The sequence below is a fragment of the Drosophila melanogaster genome, chromosome 3R, assembly GCF_000001215.4.
Source record: "Drosophila melanogaster chromosome 3R".
Taxonomy (NCBI): Eukaryota; Metazoa; Arthropoda; class Insecta; order Diptera; family Drosophilidae; genus Drosophila; species Drosophila melanogaster.
The window spans coordinates 10,225,628-10,251,373 of NT_033777.3; the positions used below are offsets into that span (position 1 = coordinate 10,225,628).

Genomic DNA, 25,746 nt, shown 5'->3' on the forward strand with positions numbered 1-25,746 from the left:
TCAGTTAGCTTTTTGTAAAAAAATAAAAAGAAAAGGTAAAAAACTCCCAAGCAACTCAAGACCAATGCAAGCATTTAAATTAAAAGTAAACCACCAACTGTTGAGTGTTATCATATAGTCAGCAAAATGAGGTGAGTTTTATTAGCATAAGGTGATAGGTGGAACTTAGGAATACCATTATCTAGTGAAACCAAGAAGCTACTCGATGCATTGCTATGCGATATCTACGGCAGGCAAGAAGTGTTGGCCAAACGAATAAGGCGTTGTTGCCGCGATCCTGTCCATAAACGATCCCCGAAGAAGAAGAAAGGACAACTGGCTCAATTGGCCAGCGGCATGGTCGGTGATCGATCCTCCCTAGAGCGTTTGGATGTGCGCAAGCTCATCGATGTGTGCGCCATTCTGAAGGTCGAGATCCTTATGCTGGGCTATCTACTGGAGCGAGTCCTCGTGGCCAGGGATCGTCTGCAGAGGCATCAGGAGGTCCTGTGCGAGTTCGTCACTGCTGTGCTCATCGTGGAGAGTGGTGAGTTTTGGACTATTGATTCCTTATGATTTGAATATAAAATGTTTATTATTTCTATGTATATATATAGTATTTGAATCATTTATCCATTGCTTGAGTGCAATGTCCTTATATTCTTAGGCAAACTAGATTGTTGGCTTACGATTCTCAAAAATTTATTTGGAGTGGTGTCTTTAATATAAGCAAAGTAGTATGTCTTTCTCACCTGTTACCGACTATGACTATATTTTCTTTTGAGTGCACGAATTGTCAAAGTGCGCGTGTGGGGGAAGGGGGCGTGCCACTGCGCAGTCTCCCCATTGACAGCTGGAGGCTCGATTCTGGCCTGAGTCTTGGCCACTGCCGTCAGTCAAGTGCGGAACTCTCAGCTGTGTGGATCGTGAAGTGCGGAATCGGATAAGCGGAAGCCCAAACGCTCAACGCTGAACGCTGAAAAAAAGCCTCGCTACCGTCACGCACCGTGCATGTATGTGTGTGTTTGTGTTTGCATTTATTGAATGAACTTTGTTGTGTCCTGTGGCCGTTTGCTGGTGTGCGTGCGTGTTTGAGAGTTGTGGGCAGGTGAAGCCCATGCGTGTACGTGTGTGGGTGTGCCTCGAAAGGAGGAGGCTGACTTGATGACGACACAGAGCAGCATTGAGACTGTCTGACGGGCCACCCACACACCGACGCACAGCCATACACATGTAAAATTTGACTTTGAGTGCGGGAGGGTGTGAGCGTGTGTGCGTGTGCACAAGCGGTTTGAAACAACAAACGTGGAAGACTGGCCTCCACAAGAATTTTCGCCCGCCTGTCTTATCTATGTTTTTATATCACCCCCGTCTCTTTCGCTCTTATGCACCCCTCTCTCTTTCACTATTTACATAAGTGTGGGTGTGTGTGTGTGTAAGTGTGTTACCCTTGATACTCGTCGACCAAAATACCAATGGAAGCTAGAAAACAAGGGCCATAAAAACAAGAGCGCGTGCAAAAGTAGCGTGCTATTATTTATTTATTATTTAACTTATTCAAAGACGGAAAAACAACACTTTCTAATTGAATTCCAAGAAATGACAGCAGGATGCGTAATGGAATAATACGATTTTATCGATCGGCTGAGCCTAGGAAAATGCAATTAAGAGCTGCACTCGCCCAAAAGCATGCAATCGAAAATTTCATTAAAAGCGGAGCGCCCATTTTAATGCGTTTTCCTGGTTCATTTCCCGTTGGCGCTGCAACGTGGGATATTGGTAATATACCCAAAAACACCCGTCTGTATTCCCCAACTGCCACAAGAACACACACACACGTGAGGTGGTACCTCTTTTGGCCATGGCTGATATGGCGAGCTATTGTTGGTGCCATTGTTGCTGCATTGTACGAGTGTGATTCATGTCATGCTCTCACACTCGACCAGCGAAAAGGCTCACGAACTGGCTTTGTTAGGCAAAAAGGAAAAAATAGTTGATTGTGGATTGCATAACTACAAAGAATGCCCCACAAAAAATAAAAGTTGAAGGCCATGCCGCTTTAATCCACGTATATCTGGGCCAAACCATTCACATCCATTACGCAGCAGTTGAGCAACTTTGATGGGTGAAAAATTGCCATTTAACAGAAATCTTAGGGAAAGTTCGATGGATGTCAATTCGTAATTAATAGCCACAAAAAACTAACGCTGTTTGTGACAGGATTTCATATTAAGCCCCCTCTTTTGTTTCCTTTATTAAATCCACAAGCTCTGCTTACCCTGTTCTCTCAAAAACACAAACACCCGCCACAACGTCATGGCCACAATCCTCAGTATTAGGCTTATTAGGATCGTTAAAAGCAGCTCGTGCAATCTTGTACATTTAAATGGCATGAAATTTTAAAAACGAGTTCCGGCTCAAAGGTAATTACTTGGCTAGAAAGGGGCAGCCTAAGCAGCAAACGTAACAACGAAAGTGGGTCAAGACAGTGGCCAGTAAGACGTGGAATCGATGAGTGCATCACTAGGCGTACAATGGCATGGCTACAGTGAAAATAATATATAGTGATTCAATAAAATCAGCTACAGGTCAACACTTATATTAAACATTCACATATAAGTGGAAAAGTTTGAGCATTCAACGCAAATGTTAAAAAGCGACTCATAGCCAAACCAACATTGCGAGCAACCCCTTTTTTCGAGTGTAGCATTAAGACACTGCTTAGTGTCCGCTTTTTCCACACATTTTTCCCCCAGTCACCTGGCCAGCTTTTGGGAACTGGGTCTGCAGTTGCTTAGTTGTCAAGGTTTTCCTTCATTTTTTTTTGCAATATTTTTTTTTTGTGCAACAACTGTGTGTGTGAGTTGAATGTTTCTTGAGCTCTTCTGTAGGGCGAAAAAATAGTTTCAATGACATTTGAGCCACGGCGATTTGTCGCTGTGTGTGTGTCAGAGTCTTTGCCAAATTATGTAACTCCAGCATGCTACAAATACCTATGCAAATAGCTCTGCAATCCAATACGTATTTATAGATGTGCATGCCTATGTGTAAGTGTCTATATGTGTATTCATGTAAATCTTGTGTAAATAATACAATAGGCCTCAGCAACAACTACAACTACTACTACTACTACAACAAGAACAAGTACAAGTACAACGTAAAGCAAAAATGTAAAACCATAAATAGAGAATCCCCACAACAACAAAAACTACTACTACTACTAACTGCTGCAGCAACAACAAAGAGCCGCTGCGAGCAGTGGCAGAAATCATAGCATACCGTCAGGCGCACGTTAACTTAACATGGGTAACTATGCCAAGCCGCAACAGACCAGCTCACCACACTCATTCTCTCTGCGTTTCTCTGTGTGTGTGTACATATACATATTCAACAATTAATTAACATACTTCTCAAATCTTTTTATCTGTCGATCGATGTCTTTTCCATTGTGTGTTTATTCTAGCGCGCCTTAAAGCCAAAATAATCGACTTTCTATGCCTTCGATCTTTTGCTCGTTTTGTTACAAAGACTTAACTCTCGCTCTCTTTCTCTATCTCTCTCTCTCTCTCTCTCTCTTTACCTTATTTGTTTAACAACGTTTAATAACGAACCAAATAACAACGACAAGGTAATTTATGCAAATGAAGTTCAAAAGTACAGCTGCTGCATATATCATTTAATATTCGTTGGGCACACCTTCGATAGGGCGGACCTCTAGCAAAAGGCAAAAGTTTTAATAAAATGTTATGTTTAATGATTAAGTTTTAAATATTCTATTATTTACCCTATTAATAAACATTTTTAGCGTAATTCAATTACCTGTTCCTAAAACCTTTAGATCTCAGTATTTTCTTTGATCATAATTAAATTGATATTACATTACATCCAATTCATCAATTGCTGTTCTCTAATGCTTGTATATATACTAGAATCCTTTTACTTCAATGTATTTTGAGTATTCATTTAATTTAACTGAGGTCCGCTCTAAAGCACACATACAAACACACCTCACATTCACACATTCAAGCATACATACACACAATTTTACTCACGGTAAACGCGCACAATTCTAATTTTGGCGGCCGCTTGTAATTAACATTTGCATTTTTCGTAGGGCATGGGCTTTCCCTTCGCTGGCATAAATTTCCATTATTTTGCCATACAGCCGAGTTAGAGGCGTTCGACCCCATTTAACCCATTTATATTTATCCACCTCCGGGCAGTGCACACATAATTTGAATTTTTCACAGCCCTTTCATGATTTTAAGCTAAGTCCCTGTATAGGATAGGATAGTTGAACTTTACGAAAATCCTATCACACCTTTTCCATTTACACATATTTATGTACATCTGTTGCATGTTGGCCAAGTTGTTGCTGTTGCCCTTTCTTCCGGTTTTTGCCCACCCATTTCAGGATTCATTTCACACTCTGCTGATTTCGCTTGTATGTGTTTGGGCGAGTTTCCTGTTTTTGTTCCTTGATTTTTTTCTCAATTCCTCCAGCACCTCTCACATTTTCCCATCAAATTGTAATTACTGCGTCGCAGTTCACACTTTACACTGACGGAGCGGTTTGTTTATGACGCCCACCACCGCTTTTATGGCGATGCAAAGTGACACGAGCTGCTGTGTGGGCGGTTGAAGGATCCTGTGGAGCTCGGACATGTGCACACACGTGTGCCAATTTCGCGGGGTTATGAGAAATCCGAGCCGAAGTTGAGCGGATGAAGGGCCAATCCTTATCATCGCGAGTGAAAGAAAAATAGCCAGAAGTAACTCTTTTTAATAGTTATAGTAATACTAACTCTTAGGAATGTTTCGTTTTTAAAAATTTACCATCAAGAACAGCTCTATAAAATGTAGGATAAATAAAAGGCATTAAAGCTCAAAAAGGGTGTACCTCCTTTTACATTTGAATACCATCTCGATTGAGTAGAAAGTCCTTTTCTTAAAAGTTTTAAAGTAACTCCAAGGAGGCAGCTGGCCTGTCACAAGCAAGAGTCCCTTATCAAACTTTCAGACGCAGATGCAAAAATTGACAAAAGAATGAAAATTGTCATTGCTTTTGGCAGGACACAATGTTCACTTAAGTTTTGAAAGGAGGGCTTATTGAAATTGACAAGCATTTTTAGTCCGCGTCATACAAATTGATTGCTATACCCCTGCGCACGCAGATCCACGTGGCGTATGAGTAATGCTCCTTTTTTTGGGAAAATTAATCGGAAATTTAATAAAAGTTAAATAGAGGAAAACCTATGCCATGGTTGCGAGAACTGCAATGGCAGCGGAGCAACAAATAGTGCTCATCGGGGAGTCATTATGTAAGCTGCCATCAAAAGCAGGATTTACCCCTCGCAATTTTCCTCTATTTTCCCTTAGTTAACCCCATGATTTCCCTCGCTCCCTCTTGCATAATCGCCTGTTGAAGTGCTTTTGTCTGGGACCGCGTGATAAAGGCGAATCGCAATCACTAAGCCGATAATCATTTGGGTTAAGCATTGCAATAGTTTAATGAACCAGCAAGGATTAAATTTATCATCCAGTTGGCCATTGACTGGGGAATTCATTAGCAGCCTTACGCCCGAATTGACACTAATGGCTAAGAACGTGCCTGCGCATCTGCGACTCTCATAAAAGGCCCTAGCCAACTGCATCGCAGATTGGGCCAGAAGAAAGTAGCCGCAGACACACAGGCGCCGCTCTTTCTTCTGCCGGGAACCACCACTTTTGGGGTCATGCAATCCCCAGGGATAAATGCTGTTTAAGTACGCAGCTTTGGCTGCTGAATGCGGACATGGACATTACATAAAGTGAAGTAAATCCCCTTTGAACTGCTCAAGGGGAAGCAGAATTTAAGTCAGCTCTTAAAGCGGCGTACTAAAAATGTTTTACGGTAGTATGCGGTTATAGCCACACTGAGATAAATTGTCAAACATCCCTCCTAATAGCATTATATACCGATAACCTTGGCTGATATGGTTTGATAAAAATCATTATATCTAATATAAGCTTTTTGTCCTTTCTTAACGCTGTCCTTCATTTATTGAACATGTACATCCTTTATTTGAAACATTTTAAAATGTTATATTTTCTTTAACGTTTTACCTACGGCAGTTAGCCGTTTTTATTTAGCCAATCATTTAGCTTTCAATTCCAATTGTATATGAGATAAGTTTCTATGAAAGTAATATATATTTTTATGTGACCGTCATAGCCGTAAAATATCCAACTTTAGCCGCCGTTTACAGAAGTTAATATTCTAATACAATTTCACGTGTCTCTTTTATTTTTGATCTGTCCTTTAGCTTGGTTCAACAGCGACTGACTCCCGCGCTCTCTGCAGAGTGGCGAGTCGATTAGTCGATAAGTTTCTCGATAATATTTGTATGTTAAGGATGGGTGTATGAGTGTATAAGCTTATGACTAGATTGGCTATGTATAATTAGGTATGTATGACTAAGAGTAAAGGAAGAGGGTAGAAGGAGCAGCCTACTACAACTCGGCCGTCCTGACAACTAGATCTCCCGATCGTAGGATTTTATAACAATTAACGTTTCTTAAAGCTAAGGGTCCTGTTTCTTATTTTATTCTTCTTAGTGGAGATACTTTTGAACGGTCTTAAACATTTTTTTGGTTTTCTTTTCTTCTTGCTTGTTTTCTTTGTTTTACAATTGCTTCTTAAATTATACTTTCGATTTCGTACAGAGTTTCTTAAATTATACTTTCTATTTTGTACAGAGTTTCTCAAATTATACTTTCTATTTTGTACAGAGTTTCTCAAATTATACTTTCTATTTTGTAGACTCTTAATTTTTCTTTGCCAGTGTTTTATATTCTGTATGCTCCATACACCCCGGTAAGGATTGCGAGAAATTTGAAATCCATCAACATCTTCCAGAAGGAAGCGATCATTTTTGAGAACTTTGCTTATGACATAGGGTCCTTTATGCTTTGGAATTAACTTCTTAGCTATGCCTGTTGTTGAGTCAAAATTTTTAACCATGACGTAGTCGCCTTTTGTGAACACTCCTGATCGTTTTCGTTTTTTGTCAACATATTCTTTATTGTATGCTTGTGCTATTTTCTGACTTGCCTCGCCTTTATTTCTAATACTTTCTAAATCTCTTTCTTCAATCGTTTCTCCAATTTCCTCAATTTTTTCTTTTAACTCATCCATAATTTGTCCTTTTTGTTGTAACCCAAATAACATTATGCTAGGATACTGTTTAATGCTGCGGTGTAGTGTATTGTTCAGGGTATATTCGACCTTTTCTAAGACTAAGTCCCAGTGTAGACCTTGATCAGGTTCAATTAACTTGCTAATCATTGGACCAAGACTTCGGTTTATACGTTCAACTTGACCGTTGGCTTGTGGCGATCCTGTTGCAATTTTTATGTGTTTAACATTGCATTCTTTCAAAAATGAGTCAAAATCGCCAGACGTGAAACATGCTCCTCTATCTGATATGATACACTTAGGCCTACTGTATGCTCTGAAGTAGTCATTTAACGATTGTATGACTTCTTTTGTGTTCGTAGTTTTTGTTGCGTATAGTCTGACAAACTTTGTGAATGCATCTACTATCACTAGAATATGTTTCTTCGGTCTAGCCAAGTCTACTGGACCATAATGGTCAATATGGATTATTTCAAAAGGTTTGTTTCCCTTAGGTATGTTGTGTAGAAATCCTTCTGTTTTTCCTGTTTTGGGACTGAATGAAATACATTTTAAACAGTTGCTGATATGTGTGCTACACTTCTGTTTTAAATTTGGAAACCAATAGTTTTTCATTATAGCTTCTATCATTTTGTCTCTTCCTACGTGTCCAAGTTCGTTGTGATATTTGTATAACACTTGTTCTTCCATTTCTATCGGAACGTAGAACAGCAATCTATTTTCATTTGTCTTTTTGTAAACTATACCATTTCTCATCTCATACAATTTATTTTCTGTGTTTTCTAACAATTGCCTGATTTCTTTTAATTTTGTATCTTTCCCTTGACATATAACTAGATTATCTTCGAAACTGTTTGTTTGTATTACCATAATATTTGTACACCTACTCAGTGCGTCAACATGTTGCATGCGGCTACCTGCCCTATGCACAATTTCAAAATCATAACCTTGGAATTCTAAAGCCCACCTGGCTATCCTAGGGTTTAGCTCTTTTTTGCTTAGGGTCAAAATTAATGAGTTGCAGTCGGTGACTATTTTAAATGTCCTCCAATGAAGATAAACTCTAAATCTACGTAACGAATAAACAATGGCTAAAGTTTCTAACTCGAAACTGTGGTATTTTGATTCAATATCTGTTGTCCGTTTTGAAAAGAATGAAACTGGGTGCCATTTCTGGTCCTCCTTCTTTTGCATAAGTACAGCACCGAATCCAGAAGAACTTGCATCACAATGCAATTCTGTTTCGTGTTTATGGTTGTATATAGCTAAGACCGGTGACTGTATTAATTTATCTTTTAACATATTAAAACAAATCATTTCTTCACTACCAAATTTGAACGGTTTATCTTTTTTTAGAATGTCATGCAATGGTTTAGCTAGTCTAGAAAAATCTTTTATAAACCGTCGAAAATATGAGCATAATCCCAAAAAACTTTGTACTGTATGAACATTATTAGGTATTGGGAAATTTTTTATTGCCTCGATTCCTTTGTCATTGGGCATTATGCCGTCTTTATTTATTATGAACCCAAGATATTTTATACTCGATTGCATAAACTCACATTTGTCTATTCTTAATTCAAGTTTATTTTCAACTAATCTTTTAAAAATTTCTTTCAACGTTTCTAAGTGTTCGTTTATATTTTCGGTTGCCAATAGAATGTCGTCCATATATACTACTACTTTGTTTTCTCTAATCATATCAGCAAAAATTTTGTTAACAAATCTTTGGAACACAGACGGGGCGTTTTTGAGGCCAAATGGCATTCGCAGCCACTCGTATTGGCCTAATGGTGTAACGAAAGAGGTGTATTTTATTGATTCTTTTTTAACATGCACGTGGAAAAAACCGTTTTTAAGATCGAGTTTGGTGAAAACAGTTTTCTCATTCATTCTATCTAACAAGTCATCTATAAGAGGTAGAGGATAGTTGTCTTTCATTGTCATTTTATTAAGTTTTCTAAAGTCGACGCACATACGTAAGTCTCCAGTTTTCTTTTTCACTAAAACAATAGGCGATGCATATTCCGAGTCGCTTGGTCGTATAAATCCGTTTTCCAAATATTCGTCTAATAGTTTTTGTAACCTGTCTTTTTCTGTGTATGAAAGCCTCCTAGGAGAACAGCTAAACGGTTTCGGGTTTTTCAAACACAATTGTATTTCACTTCTAACTGTCGGTTCATTTGGCCTTTTTGCATTTATATAAAAATTTCTAAACAACCTATCGAATTCTAGTTGTAACCTATTGCTAACATTTTCTCCTATTTTGTATTCTAACTCACTTTCAGTTACATGACATATTCTTAGTACTTCCTTATCAAAGTTGTGATTTAATTGTTCGTAAACGTTTTTATCTTTTGGCAATTTAAAACTAACGATTTCTTTTGAAGTGTTAACAATTTCATCTTCTGATAATTTTGATTTACTGACATTCTTTTGTTGATTAACTATTTCATCTCTTAACGATATTGGACCAGTTTCTTTATGCTGTTGATTAACGATTTTATTTTCTAACGATTTCGGACTAATAGTTGCATTTTTAAACGATTTTGGACTAACAATTTCATTCTCTAACGATTTGGGGCTAACAATTTCATTTTCTAACGATTGTGAACTAACAATTTCATTCTCTAACGATTTTGGACTAACAATTTCATTTTCTAAAGATTTCTCAGGACTATCATTTTCAGTAAACATTGATATTTTGTTTATTTCCATGGGTTTTCTCAACGCAATCATTCCCAAGGTGTACGGGTCTAAATTTAAATTGCATGCAGTTAAAAAATCTCTGCCGAGAATAACATTATACCTCATAGACTGGTCGCAAACAATGATTAAACGAAAATATATTTTTATTGATCCTTTCAATACATAACATGTGGTTTGTCCATGTGTTTTGAGAATACAGTTGTTTAAACCAAAATAGCAAGTATTAACTAGGGCTAACTTCATTGTCTCGTTAATAAGTGACTTTTTAATGATAGATATAGGACTGCCAGAGTCTATGAGGCATTCTGAAATTATAGGCTTATAAGCATTTTCAAAAAAATTAATTTTAAACCATCTTACATAATTATTAGATGAAACGCTCTTCCTTGTGGGACATTGTGCCACCAGGTGTCCAAGTTGTCCACAGGCGTAGCACGAACCTGGTTCACGTTTGGGCTTCTTGCAGATGTCAGCTTTGTGTCCTCTTGAATTACAGTTTGCGCATCGTATGGCATCTTTGTAGTCGGTTGGCTGTACAGGTGGCTCCCTCCGAGCTGGCAAACGGATGTTCGAAAATGCGCGTAGCATCTCCGATGGAGTAGAGAAGCATTGAATCCGTGCTTGGGTACGGAAATTTTGTAGCGGTATGCCCTCTATCATCTGGTCCAGTAGTTCGTCGTCGTCGATGTTTATCCCGTTTGAGAGAGCCATCTTCTCGTCGTAATAACTGCAGAAATTCTCCTCGGTTTTCCACTTGCGACTCTCGAATTTTCGCCGGATCTCAGCCTTGGATGATTGCTCGCCAAAAGTCAATGACAATTGATCAAGCAAATTGTCAATTGGTTCGATCAATCGAGCAGGGTGCGCATGTAACCAGACTTGCGCGTTTCCTTTAAGTTTAGTGATGAGTAAGATGCGTAAATGGTTGTCATCGATGTTGAAAGTGCGTGCGATATTTTTGACCACTGTTATCCAGGCACGCGCGCAAGTTTTCCCATCGTAATCGGTTATCGTCTCTTTGGCGAGAGCGAGAGCATCAACTGGAAAACGCTGGCTCTCCGCTCTCTCGTTGGATCGCTGCGGCGAGTGAAATGTTGTGTTCTCTTTTGTGGCGCCAGCCTGCGTAAACTGCGCCGTCTGGATAACGGAACTAACTGTAGCCTTGCTTTGCTCTGGTTGTTGTTGTTCTTGGAACTGCAAGCTCGATCGTGTTCCGTTAAGCATTGCCTTCGCTTCTGCTAGCTCTGCGCGTAGTTGCTGTAGCTCGAACATGTTTGTCTCCCTCTCACTGCCAGTTTCGGTTGATTCTTTTCTGTTCATCGCATTCACACTTACGTGATCGGTGTTAATTTCACAATTCTGAAAATCCAGTGAAGAAAAAATGTCGTTTCCTGGTGGAGCGTTTTTCTGGGGGTGCTCCGGTGGACAATCGCCCCGAACTGCCGTTGGGATGTCTTGCAGCCTCGCGATTAATTCGGTTTTTGTGCCCTCCGTATTTTGGCCCAGAATACGTAGCCAATCTTTTAGGGTTGTCAGCGAAAAGTCGTTCAGGATGATTTTATCGTCCATTTTGGATTATTAATCCCACTTCTGAGATTTTAGCCGCCGTTTACAGAAGTTAATATTCTAATACAATTTCACGTGTCTCTTTTATTTTTGATCTGTCCTTTAGCTTGGTTCAACAGCGACTGACTCCCGCGCTCTCTGCAGAGTGGCGAGTCGATTAGTCGATAAGTTTCTCGATAATATTTGTATGTTAAGGATGGGTGTATGAGTGTATAAGCTTATGACTAGATTGGCTATGTATAATTAGGTATGTATGACTAAGAGTAAAGGAAGAGGGTAGAAGGAGCAGCCTACTACACAACCTTCTTCCATTTCTTTTCCACCTATATAAATAGCTGACAGGACGCATATTCTTTCGGCTCATTAAACCAACTGTCATGCTTTACGTGTTTTTATGGTTGAGTACACAAAACACATACATTACAAATGCACACACTCAGTACACGTAAGAAAAACACAAGACGCATGTGACACTGGCCAAAGTTTAGTTTTGGTCAGGGCCAAAAACGTTTGGGCCAGAATGTGGGCTAACTATCGCAGCCTTGACAAACACTCGTAGATCCTAGATGTCCTTGGGCAGGCGCATTTAAAATAATTACACTCACTTGCGTACAATAAAGAACTGCTCCTCATTGTCAGTCGCACATAAATCTTCCATCTTCCATGGAAAAATGCACTTGAAGCGAACAGAAAAAAAGCCCCCATGGCGGGCAGTCCATCCGCTGGCCATAAAGAATAAAGAATGTTTTTACGTCCGGCGCCTAATTGGTGCGAAGTTAGGGATCCCATTACATAAGAGTCGGCGCAATTAGTATTTCATTAGCCAGGGTCGGGGTCTCATACTCCATCGGATGTTGGTCCTGCGGCAAGAGAGCTTCGCTGCTCCTACCAGGACTTTCTTCAATTTGCTGGGAGTAAACAAGCCAATGTTTATTCAGCTTTAACTTTGGTTAACGGCCATTTCCAACTGCTTCTTCATTATACAAATGCCTTTCTTCGACGGAGTAAACATTTTAGCTAGAACACACTTACATACGGAATGTGTGGATTTGCATTAGCATGTAAACAAGCGATGGAATGGCAAAAAATTCCCGGCTATCATTCCGCGAGATACAGTATAGCGTGGCTATGCAGAACTTTCTTAAATAAAGCTCATGAAGGGTAAATATCTAAATACACAGACCGTTTTCATTAGTAAATTATAATCATAGGTTTGATACACAATATAAATGCTACAATAAATGTTGCCAAATTAATAGTTTAACTTAGAGAAGTATAACTGTAAATGTAATCAAAAATGGATCTTGAGATAGCGAATTATTTTTGCAAAAATCTTCTTTGGCCATCCATTTTAATGGATTTAAGCTGTCTGCTTTCAACGCAAACAATAACGCCAATTTTCCGAGAATTTCTTTAAAACCGGAAATGTTATTTCCACACATTCCATTCCCTTTTTATTTCCCCGCTGAAGCTTTGATGGAAGCCCGGGAAAAATTTCAGATATTAGCTTTAAAATGTGACTCACGTTTCGTTTGATAAGCTGGCAAACGCAGAGCGGGCGTAAAAAATATAACGAAAATCAAATTATCTGCCATAAAGTGCGATTCCCCAAAGCTGGGGACCAATCCAGAAAAAATATCGATTTTAGGAGCGGAACTTAAACCTAAGCCAATCTACGTACCGCCGAATGCAATCTGAATTTATGCTTCTAAGGGCCAGCGAAAGACATCATATATTTTTTATTAACTTGACCTTTAGGACTGAGCATGTGGGTGGCTTATGTGGAGGTCAGGGAATGCCTGTTAGCAGCTGTCTGCAGCCTAGAAGCCGATAAAGTTGAGCCACGGGGATAATGTTCGCATGTCGGGGTGACAGCATCGCACCGAGGATCTCGCAGGTCTAACTTTGTATGCTTTACATGGAATGCCTTGCCAGGACACACATGTATCGCCCACACATCCTCATGTTCGCATCCTCGCAACGCACACACACGCTTGTCAAGTGAAATAAATGTCATGGTCAATTTAACACAAAGACAGACACACTTGTTGTCCTGTGTGGCACGCTTCTCAATGGAGTGTTTTTCGTCCTTTTGACTGTGCTTTGCTATCATTTTTCCGCCTTCACTGATGATTCCGCCGCCCAAGGATGTGCCACCAATCGCCACAAATCCGTGCCACAACTGCATGCCGCATCTTTGTCGCTCTCAAATGTTGGTTCGCTCATCGACATTCTCGCCACCATTCGGATCAGAGCACTTGATTGATTAAGTGTCTATATGCTATATAAATACTTATATATAAATATATTTTGTATTCTTTCTTCTTCTCTCTTTTGCGCGCTCTTAAAACGTATATTTGGTGCCAACAACCAACTCTGTATTATATTATTACGAAATATAAATCTATATATGTAAAGTTTGCATACTGCACGGATATTGTAAGTGCTAAGGATCCAGCCGCCAAGAGCCCAGAATCCTAATTTGAATAGACAACAAAATCCTTTTCTCGCTCGCCGCTCGAAAGTATGCTATATACGATTTTTGCTTAACTTTTGCAGACGATGCACAGCCTAAAATGCGTTTTAGCCTCTCACCACCGCCGCAGAAAGCCATTACCAGTGCCCGCCTAACCTCGCCCACTAAAAACAGCCTCAGCAGCAACAACACCATCACCACCCCCGGCAGCAATAATAGAAGCCCCAGCAGCACCAAAACCACCATGCTGACCCGCAATGGCGGAGGCCACGGGACCAGCCCCACTGCCTCCGGATCCGGACACGCCCCCTCCGCCACCGCCGCTGCCGACGATGAAGCCACCTCGGATTACAACCAGTGGCTGCATGCCATGAAACTGGTGGCCCGCCTGCCCGGAGGCACTCCACCCGAGTTCCGACGCAAGGTGAGATTTCATCTAGTTTGTTTGTTTTTTTTTTTTGATTTAGACAGCATAAGGTCACAGGATATGGGGGATATTTATTATTTATAACTACATTCCTCTTAAAGTATATATCAAAGATGGGCTTACCAAATTGGCATCCTTTAAAATATATTTCCACCATGGATTACTAAATATATGTATATATAATTTTAAAGAAAAATCCCTTCACTCGTTGAATTATTTCTTTCAGTTGTGGCTCTCGCTGGCGGACAAGTATCTCAAGTCGAAGAACGTGGACTGGGCGCAGCAGAGGGAGAAGTGCTTTTGCGAGGAGTGGCGCGAGGACGACGAGGAGCTGGGCATACAAATCGTCAAGGTGAGCTCCAGTCACGGACAGGTGATCCTCCAGGGAATCATAAATGACTCGTCTTCGTTTAGGACCTGCATCGCACTGGCTCGAATCTGTGCACCGGTCCCGCGGGCTCCATAAACCAGGCCAAGCTGAAGCGCATCCTACTGGGCTATGCCCGTTACAACCCCGAGGTGGGCTATTGCCAGGTGAGTGCTCCTTCAAGGATCTTTGTCTGCTGTGTGCACTTTACACATATAATTCAGGGATTCAACATGCTGGGCGCCCTCATATTGCAAGTGATGGACAAGGAGGAGGAGGAGTCCATGAAGGTCATGATCTACCTGGTGGAGGGCGTTCTGCCCACGGGCTACTTTTACGGCTCGATGGGCGGCCTGCAGGCGGACATGGGCGTCTTCCGGGAGCTGATGCAGACGCGACTGCCACGATTGGCGAAGCACCTGCAACGCCTGCAGGGACCCGTCGAGAATGCATTCGAACCGCCGCTAACCAATGTCTTCACAATGCAGTGGTTTCTCACCATGTTCTGCACCTGCCTGCCCATGTCGTGCGTCCTGCGCGTCTGGGACCTGGTCCTTATCGAGGGCAGTGATGTCCTTCTTCGCACCGCCCTCGTCCTTTGGAGCCTGCTAGAAGAGTAAGTTATTATTTTCATTTTAAATAAAAGTACTAGAGTATGAATACCGAGCACCTTCCAACCTTTGGTACACAACTTGTTACTTTCCCAATTTTACGGAATTGAGTTAAAAACCCATCTGAAATGCATTACCAGGAATAGCAAGGTTTTTTAATGTAATTGAGTGCAAGAGTACGATTATATCAGTGTGCCACCCAGTCTGCATAGAATGTTTTGGGTTGGGCCGGTTTTTGGTGGGTGGTTGGCCAAACAATCGCCGCAGCGCAAGGCGAGAATTTGTGTCAAGGCTTCTGGAATTTTGGCATGGGTTTTTCTTGCTTGCCAAATGCAATTTAGCAATTCCGCTCGGTCTTTACCCACCAGGAATTTCATGTTCAGACGTTGTGGAACTTTTTATGGTTTTGTGGAAAACAAGTTTAGTAAATATCAACGACATTGAACTATGCTAAATGTAAGCTAGAAATGGGTTATATGGGAGGAGGTCAAGGTCATGAGTTGAATCGGAAAATTGAAAAAATTAGCTCTTGAGGCTAAAGCTCAAAATAACATGTACTTTCTTAATTGTTATTTAAATTGTATGCGATTTATATTTCAGACGTGTGATCAGTGTCCGATCTGCAGATGAGTTCTATGGCAAGATGGGATCTTATTCCAGTGAACTCCTCAATGGCCATCTTGTGGACTCCAATGGTCTCATTGAGCGTGTGGTAAAGCTAGGACCCATTGAGGATTTGCGACAACTGCGGGATAAGCATCTCTACAACATTGCCCCACTGCGTCACAAACAAGGATTGCAGTGAGTATCACACAATATAAATGTATCTACACATATAACAGCCTTACTATCTGTAGGCTCTACTACGACGAGGAGGACACCCATTCGGATGAGGAGCGCTTGGCGGTGGCAACTGTATTTGGCTTGAATTGGGGTAGACGTGGATCGGTGGGTCCTGCGGCGGCAGGAAAGCAGCAAGTAGAACAGAAGGATCGCCTCGCTTTAGATATTTCCCTGCTAAAGAAGCAGTACGATAGGCTGCGCGAGCGCCAGAAGCAGGCACATGTCATCCTAACCACCGCCTGTTCGACGGCAGCGCGCCAAGGATCGGGTCCAGCGAGCAGCTCCCAGCCGGCGGTTCCAGTGAACCAGTTACTTCTCGGTCGCCCTGCAATAGTAACTAACAAGGGAAAGCGGGTTGGAGCACCATTGGGCGCCATTCCACCTGCTCGAAAGCCCTCACTTCCCGCTGTCCTCCATACCAAACCAACTTCAGAGAAACAGTTGCGAAGGGGAGAGACTCTGCTCTGGAGGGACACCGATCCAAGCCGCAGAAGGCGAGATAGTTTGACCTGGAAGGAGATCAAAGCAGATCGAGCTGCAATGATACGAGAGGGCGTTGATGTCAGCTCCGTGAGAACGCAGAAGCTGCGCACGCGATTTGGAAAGAGCGATAGCTCCTCATACAGCGAGGATAGTGATGGTGAGCAGGAGTCTGGGACAGGAGGCGGAGGAGGTTCCAGCACGGACACCAGCCTGTGTGATGACGATGATCCAAAGTCCACGGAGAAGAGTCCCAAGCAGAAGGCTAAACTAGCACGCAAGCTCAAGGAGCAGAAGCAATTGGCCGGTTCCAGGGAGACGAGCTTGGAGCGGCAGAGACCCAAATCTTGGGCTCCAAGCAGCCATGAGATTCCCTTCATGCTGATGGGTACGGATAGTGGCGACGAGAAGGAGGATAAGTCTACGAAAGAGGGGCCGATTACTGGAGATCAAGCGGAGGATAGTGCCACGGAAAGCGGTCACTACGAATTTGACAGAGAGTTGCATTTGGTCAGCTCCAAGATGGAGCCACTCAAGCTTCCTTTCGATCCCGAATTCACAGGCATGACTTCCGTTAGTCCCATACCGACGCCCCGAGAAAAGAGTGAAGCTGAAGAGGATTTGCTGGATGAGCGAAAGCCATTCGATGTGAGCGATGATGGAGTGACAAATCAGTATTTCGAGAGGGTTAACAGCGTGGAGCGGCCTAATCGTCTGGAATTGACCTACTCGCTTAACGAAGAAGAAACGGATACTAATGCCATTTACCTAGAGGAGCGGGAAAAGGTTGAGGGGCATAGTGGTGATAGGGAATATAATTCCCTACCCCCTTTCTACCCGAGAGAGAACGATGATGGTGTACAGGGTGGTGGCAAGGTGCCACAGATTCGTGATGATAACATTCCAGGTGAGAACAAGGACGATTACAAGGAGCTCCTGAGCATGACGATAGAGGAAAATACTGTATACAAGCCACCAACCCCCACAGCCAGCACATTGAGTAATGCCAGCCGAAAGAGACGAGATCCTCGCCGAAAAACTTTGACCCGCTCATCGACCATTGAAATCGAGGAACGGTATCAGGCCCTGGAGCGCAGGATCAGTCAGGATCAGCCAAGTGGAGATCGGCAAGCCAAGTATATTCCTAGCACAGCTGCTCTAGAGGAACGGTTTAACACCCTAGAAAAGCAATTGAGTGCTGAAAAGCAACGCAAGGAGCTGTCCGAAATGGAGGCTGAATATCCAATTAAATCCGAGCGAATTCCATCTACCGCCGACCTGGAATCACGCTTCAATTCCCTAACAAAACAAATGAGTTCCAGCGAATCTAGTTCCAAAACTCCCATTGATCTCAAGGACGAGGACCGACCCAGTGGCAGCAGCTCCAAGAACCAGAAGGATAGCGAAAAAACTAGCAAGCTGCACAAATCAGAGGAACCTGAATCTAATACGAAGGAAACTACAGGGGAAACAGAAGCCAGCGATAGCAATGATAGTAAAATTGGTGAAAAGGAAACGGAGCAACCACGCATCAAGAAACTTCCATCAACTGCAGAGCTGGAAGATCGTTTTAATGCCTTAGAACGCAAAATGAGTGTTCAGAAGAGCAGCCCATCCAAGAACAAGAAAGAACCACCCGATGAAGAAGAATCGAAATCTACAAAGGAGCCAGAAGAGCCAGAGGAGTCCGAAAAAGCAAATGAGAAAACTTCGGGCAGGCAAACACCCATTGCTAAAAAGGATTCCAAAGATAGTGATCAGAAAAAATCTGAAACTAAGGAGAACCAATCACCAACTAAAAACCAAGACGAAAAAGTCAAGGTCAAATCCCCAAAAAGTGAGGAGATGATTGAAAAAGAAACCTCTTCGAATCCGAAAGAGGATTCACACGAATCGGAAGCCGCTACAAATAAAAAGGTGGAAGGCAATCGCGAGCTTAGCTCAGAAAAAGGTGATCACAAAATAAAAGAAAAGAGTGAAGAAGCTCCAGGGAAAGCCGGAAAAGAAACTGCGGAAACCAAAAATGCAAATGTTAAAGACTCGTCAAAAAAAGGTGATTCTCAAAAAAACGAAGCCGCTAAGACGTCGGTTTCACAAACTGAGTCTGACTTAAAACCAAGTTCTAAAGAAAACTCAACTTCCAAGGATGCGGAACAAGAAAAGACCCCTCGAAAATCACCACCCTCCACAGAAGAATTAGAAAAACGTTTTAATGCCTTAGAAAAGCAGATGAGTACCACCAACTTGGAAACAACTAAAGAACCTGATCAAACTAAACCAGCAACTAAAAGTCAATCTACGAGTGCCGAAGTAAAGACGCAGAAATCCATGAAATCTTTTGACGACAAGATCAAAGAAGTTAATGTGGCTATCGAAAAGGAGCAGAGCAGAGTTGAGGTGGAGGTTAATGCTGAAAAGAAGCGCAAAAACGTTGAAGAAGCCCCAAAAAACAAAGAAGGGGATTCTCAGCAACCAGAAGAAAGTCAACACAAGGGTAAGAATCAGCGAAGAGCATCTGAGCCACCGTCAACTGAGGATCTTGAGAAGCGTTATGAAACCTTGAAGCGTCGCATGAGTAGCAAGAATCAATTTAGCGAAACCGTGGACGAAGCTCTCGAGCGAATCCAGCAGGAGGTAATCTCGGAAGCAGTGGAGGAAAAGAAGCCACCGCCATCGACGGAGGATCTGGAGAGCCGCTTTGAGGCACTGCATGGGGATAAGAAAAATGTGGAATCTAAAATGGATGAAACTAAACACGTAGATGTGGCCATTGAGGCGCATATTCCATCCCCACCTCCGCCGCCACCACCACCAAAGGAACGTCCTGTCCTGGCCGAACCAGTTCTCCACCAGCAACAGGCTCTGATCGAGGAGCTGCAGAGCAAGATGCGAGGCCAATCACCCGGCGAGGAGAACCTGAAGCCCAGCGAGATAAATCCGCAGAGGAGGCAGAAAAAGCTACTGCAACGACCCACGCCCATGGGCGATGAGACCTCGGAAGCACCTGCAAACACGGCTTACTACAGAGCGGCAAACCACGAACAATGGCAGCAGCGCATGGTGCGTCGGTTCTCTGATTTACCCTCCCGGGCCGATCTGGAGAACCGATTGCAGTTCCTGGAGAGGCAACTCTACAAGAAGTTCTACAAGCAGCGCTGTGCAAGTGATTCCGAAGTTGCATCGAGGGTCAAACTCCCGCCCGAGGACCAGCCGAGCACCTCTCGGCAGGCCAGGAAACAGGAAGCCGAAGGACAGCTGGAGCAGCGTGTCCTGGCGTTGGAGAAACAGCTGAGCGAGAACAGTCTCAAGTTGCTGGAAGCGATGAGGGAGCGCCACAGGTCAGCAGATGACAGTGGCTCCCCTAGGCGATTGAGCACGGAGACAATCGACGCCACCGGCAAGGAACTTGTTAGATACACCCAGAACATTGGGGAGCTGGAGGAAGTCGACGCCCACAAGCCCATCAACATAAGCATCAATATCAAGATGATGGTCAACAAAGACAGTGAGTCCAAGCAGCCAAAGGGTGAGTCCAAGCCCACAACAGAAGATCTGACTCGCCGCCTGGAGCAATTGGAGCAGCAACTGTTGGAGGAACGGGCCAAAAATGGCTCGATCCCACCAGAAAATGAAGTACTTGAGGAGAAACCAGAAAAGCTCGAAGAAAAGGATTCCTGCAAAAAGCAGGAGAAGAACTGCCACAATCAGCACGTCAAAGGTGATGAAGTTGAGAAAACAGAAATTCCGGCTGATAGAAAAATTGAACCTGCATCGGCTAAGGAGACTAAAACCCTTGAAAATGTAGAGAAAGCTCAAACCCGAGCGAAAGTTGTGGATACTGAAAAATCGGTTAAAGATCAGAACGCAGTGACGGATGAAAAATCTGTTCAAGACCAGAATGTAGTGGTTGATAAGAAAGCAGATAGGAAAATTTTGGATAAAAAAGATAAATCTCCTGCTGCGGGGAAATCAGAAGACACAAAACAGACGTCAGGGAAAAAGGAGAAATCAGAAGACATAAAACAGGCGTCAGAGGCCCCCAAAGCTGGAGCCTCTAAAGAAACATCCACGCGAGGGAAACCTTCCGAAACTAAGTTGGAAAAACCCACAACTAAAGAGTCGGTTCTTAAGGAAACTTTCCCCAAAAAGGAGAATCTTGAAAGTGAGAAACCCAAATCCAAAGAAAACGAAGCTACAAAAACGGAAACACAAAAATCAAAGGAAACCCCTACAGTTGCGGTCAGCCCTAAAGAAAGCAAAGTATCGAGCAAACAAATGACAGAGAAAAAAGAAACAATCAAAGACTCTTCTTCCAAAGAACTGCCCGAGAAAATGGTTATCAATTCCACAGATGTGGGACCCATGGATCCAAACGGAAAAACAGTGGTGCTGTTAATGGACAACGAACACAGAGCTTCGAAGGTTAGAAGATTGACCAGGGCCAACACGGAAGAACTGGAAGACCTCTTCCAGGCCTTGGAGAAACAGCTCAATGATCGAAATCTTGTCAAATCCGAAGATGGTCGCCTGATACGAGTAGATCCCAAGCCAAGCGCTGAGCAAGTGGAGCAGACTCAGGCTATTTCTGATCTCACCAAGGAAATCGAGGACTTTACCAGCGCCAAACCGGAGGAGGAGAACCCGAAGGAGGCGGCCAAAGAAGACAAACCGGAGCCCGAAGAGCCGGAGGACTTCGACTGGGGACCCAACACTGTGAAACATCACTTGAAACGCAAAACAGTCTACCTGCCCTCCACAAAAGAGCTGGAATCTCGCTTCCGCTCCTTGGAACGTCAGATAAAACTGCTTGAGGATGTGGAAAAGATCGATGTGGAGCAGCGGCTGAATGAAATTGAGCGTAAAATTAAACTGCAGTACTCGCTATCCCACGAAAAAGATTTGAACAAGTACTTGGAACTGTGTGAAGGTAAGGGACTAGATGACGATGAACCTGTGCCTGTGGAAACTCCAACGAAGGAGGCGGAAATTACCACAGCTAGAGATCGTTCTCGTAGTCCTGGGCGCAAAGCATTGGCTACCAAATCTCCATATACCTCTCCATCGCGAAAGGCCACCATTAAAACTCCACATACTTCTCCCACCCGGAAGCCTATCATTAAATCTCCCTATACATCTCCTTCACGGAAGTCGGCCAAGTCCCCTTATACGTCGCCCTCCAGAAATCGACAGAGATCACCTTCTCCAACTCGATCGCCGGAGAGGAAGTCAAAGAAAAGTCCCTACACTTCACCAGCCCGTCGCAAGCCGCATCCTAACGATCTTCCCATCTCAGATGATTTAGAATACAAATATCGAGTACTTGATTTGGTAAGATCCAAATCTAAGGAGAACTTGGCCAAGCGAATGAACGATCCCAACAGAAAACCGGCCATTCATCCCTTGGAAATGATTCTCAGTCCCAGTCCGGATGCAGATGCAATACCTACAACAGGAGAACTAGAGCATAGAATACGTGTCCTGGACGAAAAGCTCAAATCGCCAGCCAAAACCCGATCAAAGTCGCGCTCTCGATCGCCAACCATCGAAGACATAAAACGTCAAAAGATGAGAGATGAGAAAAAGCCCAGGACTCCTGTTCACAATCTGGAAAGGATTGTCAGTTCGCCTGGTAGACCAGAACCACCCACTGCCGAAGAGCTCGAGGAGCGTATACGCATCCTGGAGCAGGAGCATAAGTTTGACTTTAAGACCCAGAAGGACTACAAGGCATTCAATCAAAAGCTCAAGGACGTCATCTCACCCTCGCTCTCCTTCGACGAATTCCGGGCAGCCAAGTCACGCGAGCAAAGTCCCCGCCGCCATGGACCCACTACGCCCAAGTCTGCCCTGCGTCGCGATGATTTCGATGAAGGCTACTGTGGCGGTACCCACACATCCACTCTCTACCGCCCCACCAGCCCGAAGGTCATTCGGTTCCGGGATGAGGACGAGGATGAGGACCAGTTTGAGGAAGCACCCAGACCGAAGTCGCGTCAGACCAGCGATCGAATGGTGGGCACCACTCATGACGTTTTGGACTGTTTAACGGAGAATACTAAAATTCTTCAACGTATTCTTAAGAAGACTCTTGCAGATCAACCATCGGCCACTCGCAGCTACGCCAGCAGCACGGAGGGTCTGGATGCCTTGGGTAGTCGTCTAATGAGGGTAAGTGCTGCTCATTGAAACACATAAAATACAGTAAAATATTTAATCATACCTACTAGGAAACCTCTCCGATTACCCGAACCGGAACCCACACGGGTGTACCACTGCGAACGGGGGAGAACATCAACGACCGCCTGAGTTCGATCAAGAACTCTATCAAGTCGATCGACACACTGTGCGAGGAGAAGCCGTACCAGAAGGAGAAGTGCCAGCGGTACATTGACTCACTGTTCACGGACTCACTGCACTTTGCCAGCAAGAAGAGCTCCCTGGAGGACCTCAGTCTCAGCAGGAGTCTTAGTCGCAGCGAGAGCAGGGGAAGGAGTATTCATAGATCTGGAGACTATGCACCTTCGATTAGGGTCACCTCCGAGCACCGATCTTTGGGCTCGGCGGATTCTCGAAGGAGTCCTTTGGGCAACCGGGACACCAGTCCCTTGCACCACAGATCGCATAGGGATATTAGCCGGGAACTGTCCCCTCGACGAAGACGCTTGGAGGAGGAGGATGAGGAGCGTAAGGATCGGGAGAGCAGTAGGGTAAGACGTGATAACTTGTTGCCAAATTATTTTGCTGATAATCGTAGCGAACTAAGTAGCGGGAGTAGTTTAACCGGGTTTAACCACAAAGTAGATAGACAACTAGAAGAGACGTGCGCCAAATATGCGGACGATCGACGCTCGGCCTGTCGCACACCGTTGAGCCATCCGTACGAGTCCCGCACCACAGCCACACGCCACAGCCACACAGATCCAGTCCAGATCCCAACCAACCCAGCAGGATCAGCTACTGCAACAGATAGTTTCCCCCGGCCCGTGTCGCCATATCGCCAGCCGTACGATCCCTACCATCGGTCCCCTGGTGGTGCCGGTGGCACACCCCTCTATCAGCCCGGCAAGCTGGAGATCCGCCACACCACCGTCACCTCAACCTTCTACGATCGGTTCCTCACTGAGAAGCAGATCGAGCGGCAGACCCACTCCCGTCCGCCCAGTCGTTCGCCAGTGGTTTCACCCTCGGTGCCAGCCAAAAGCTATGTCGAATTGTGCAGCACCTCAGGCACATCCAGCACCACCGCTACCAGCACCTCCACCTCCTCATTCATGTCCAGCAGCTATGCAGGCCCCTCCTTTTCGCTGCCCTCGGCCAGCAACTTTTCCTATTTGAATCCGGGTTCGGGCTCGGGTTCGGGCATCTCGTCAATTTCGCCGCGCGCCAGTTGCTCGGATCTTCGTTCCACCACCAGCGGCCCTACATCCACCAGTACCACCTCCGTAACCACCTCTTCATATGTACCCTACAATTTCACCAGCTCTTTCACATCTCGCTTAAACGATCCCATTATCACTTCCACTACCAGTGCAGTTAGCACTAGTTCCCTTACCCATTCCACGGGGGTCTACAATCCCATGATGTCGTTCACACTGAGGGAACCACTAGCCAGCAGTTCCCTGGGTGGTTCAAGTGCCTCTCCATTGCTACCGTTTCAGTTTAACAGAACTTTCACTTCCAACTTCGACAAGGAACAGAACAAACAATAGAAGGATGCACATCAAACATTAACCAAAGGTTGTCCATACACATTACAAAGCTCCCATTGAAGATTCAAAACATTGAAAAGAAATCAAGCTCAAAGCACTGAGAGAAAAATCTGTCTAAAACAATTTAATTATTCTACTCCTATTCGAATTTTTTCATTTTTGTGGTTCTGAAAATATTAAATAATCAACAATTATCTTAAAGTTAACAGGTTGCCACTTTCCCAACTGTTCTTATACCATGTTTGCTGATTTTAGTTAGGTTTTTATCTCAGTCAGCCTAACTTTCGCTAAGCAATATAAATATAGTAAATATAATTAACAGTTTTAGGCAAATAAATACCTAAACACATATATATCTACAAATATATACAAACCTTGCAAATCGGATATTTATTCTTCAAGCAACTCTTGCACCAAACCATTTTGGCTTCTTGCAACTTACCTCATCTACATTGACAGCACCAGCAACTCAACTAATCATAACTTAGCAAAGATTTTTATACAATATATATCTACGTATATACAAAGAATATAGCTATCGAAACCGTAACCGAATGCGACGAGGAGGGCAAGGCAAGATGTTAATATCCAACTTTTTTTCAGCGTTAACAAAAGTTTAGCCTCTAATTCCTTGAACAACTTTAACTTTAGAACACTCAATTAACCTTAAACTTTTCCTTAAAATGAACTAATCAATTAACATGGTTTACACTAGCCAACAAAAACCCAAGAAAACAATATACAAACACACACACACACTTTGAAACGGTGTAAAACTTTAAGTGCATTTTTGGGCCGAGTTAGTCGAGGATGCTAAACATAATGATTATTCATAACTGACTGACACAAGCCGTAAAATTAGTTTAACAACATTGTTAAATACACACGCAGCCATATATGATGTACCTATACCAATTGAACGATATATATTGTATTTAATTAAATACCAATTGCAGTTGTTGAATTTCAATTATGCAAAAGACACAATAACGACTATGAATAAGCAAGAGAAAGCAAGCCCGAATGCAAATGGTTATAGAAAAAATTATCAATCTCGGCTGAGGAGCCGAAAGTTAATCAAAACGATTAGGAAAATTTTATGACAAGTATTTCGATTCGAAAACGGCAAGATACCAGGATACTACCAAATGCAATTGTTACGTAGACAAAATGACGATAACGGCTTCAGTTTATATAACCATAAATTAAATATTAATTAATGTTCTCTTCAATTTTGTTACCCAATTTTGTTGTGATGCTTTTCCTGTTATTAAGACACGTTTGTACGCCATTTATGTTATTGTTTAAAATCAAACACAATCTAATTAATTGGTAATACAAAAAAAAAAGTAGTAAGAATATTTTTATTACAAATTGTTGAAGAGTTTTAAGTTTTGAAATA

The 25,746-nt window shown here is 43.1% G+C and overlaps 1 protein-coding gene across 6 annotated transcripts, besides 1 other annotated feature; it reads left to right on the top strand.

Annotated features, from left to right (window-relative positions):
- Positions 1-62: 62 nt before the first annotated feature.
- Positions 63-25,650, top strand: CG42795 (uncharacterized protein). Of its 6 annotated transcripts, none has more exons than NM_001275526.2 (11): positions 63-131; positions 186-526; positions 13,991-14,331; positions 14,561-14,686; positions 14,749-14,868; positions 14,926-15,317; positions 15,913-16,113; positions 16,170-22,647; positions 22,720-22,803; positions 22,863-23,342; positions 25,301-25,650. In NM_001275526.2, the coding sequence occupies exons 1-11, from the start codon at positions 127-129 to the stop codon at positions 25,445-25,447; spliced, it is 8,715 nt and encodes a 2,904-aa protein (NP_001262455.1). In that variant the 5' UTR covers positions 63-126; the 3' UTR covers positions 25,448-25,650. The 6 variants fall into 6 exon arrangements, with proteins under 6 accessions (NP_001262455.1, NP_001287271.1, NP_001287270.1 ...); NM_141731.3 differs by lacking the exons at positions 63-131; positions 186-526; positions 25,301-25,650 and adding exons at positions 861-992; positions 3,078-3,607; positions 13,850-13,870 and having other exon boundaries at positions 22,863-24,638; NM_001300342.1 differs by having other exon boundaries at positions 16,170-22,803.
- Positions 6,210-11,729: a mobile genetic element.
- Positions 25,651-25,746: the final 96 nt, after the last annotated feature.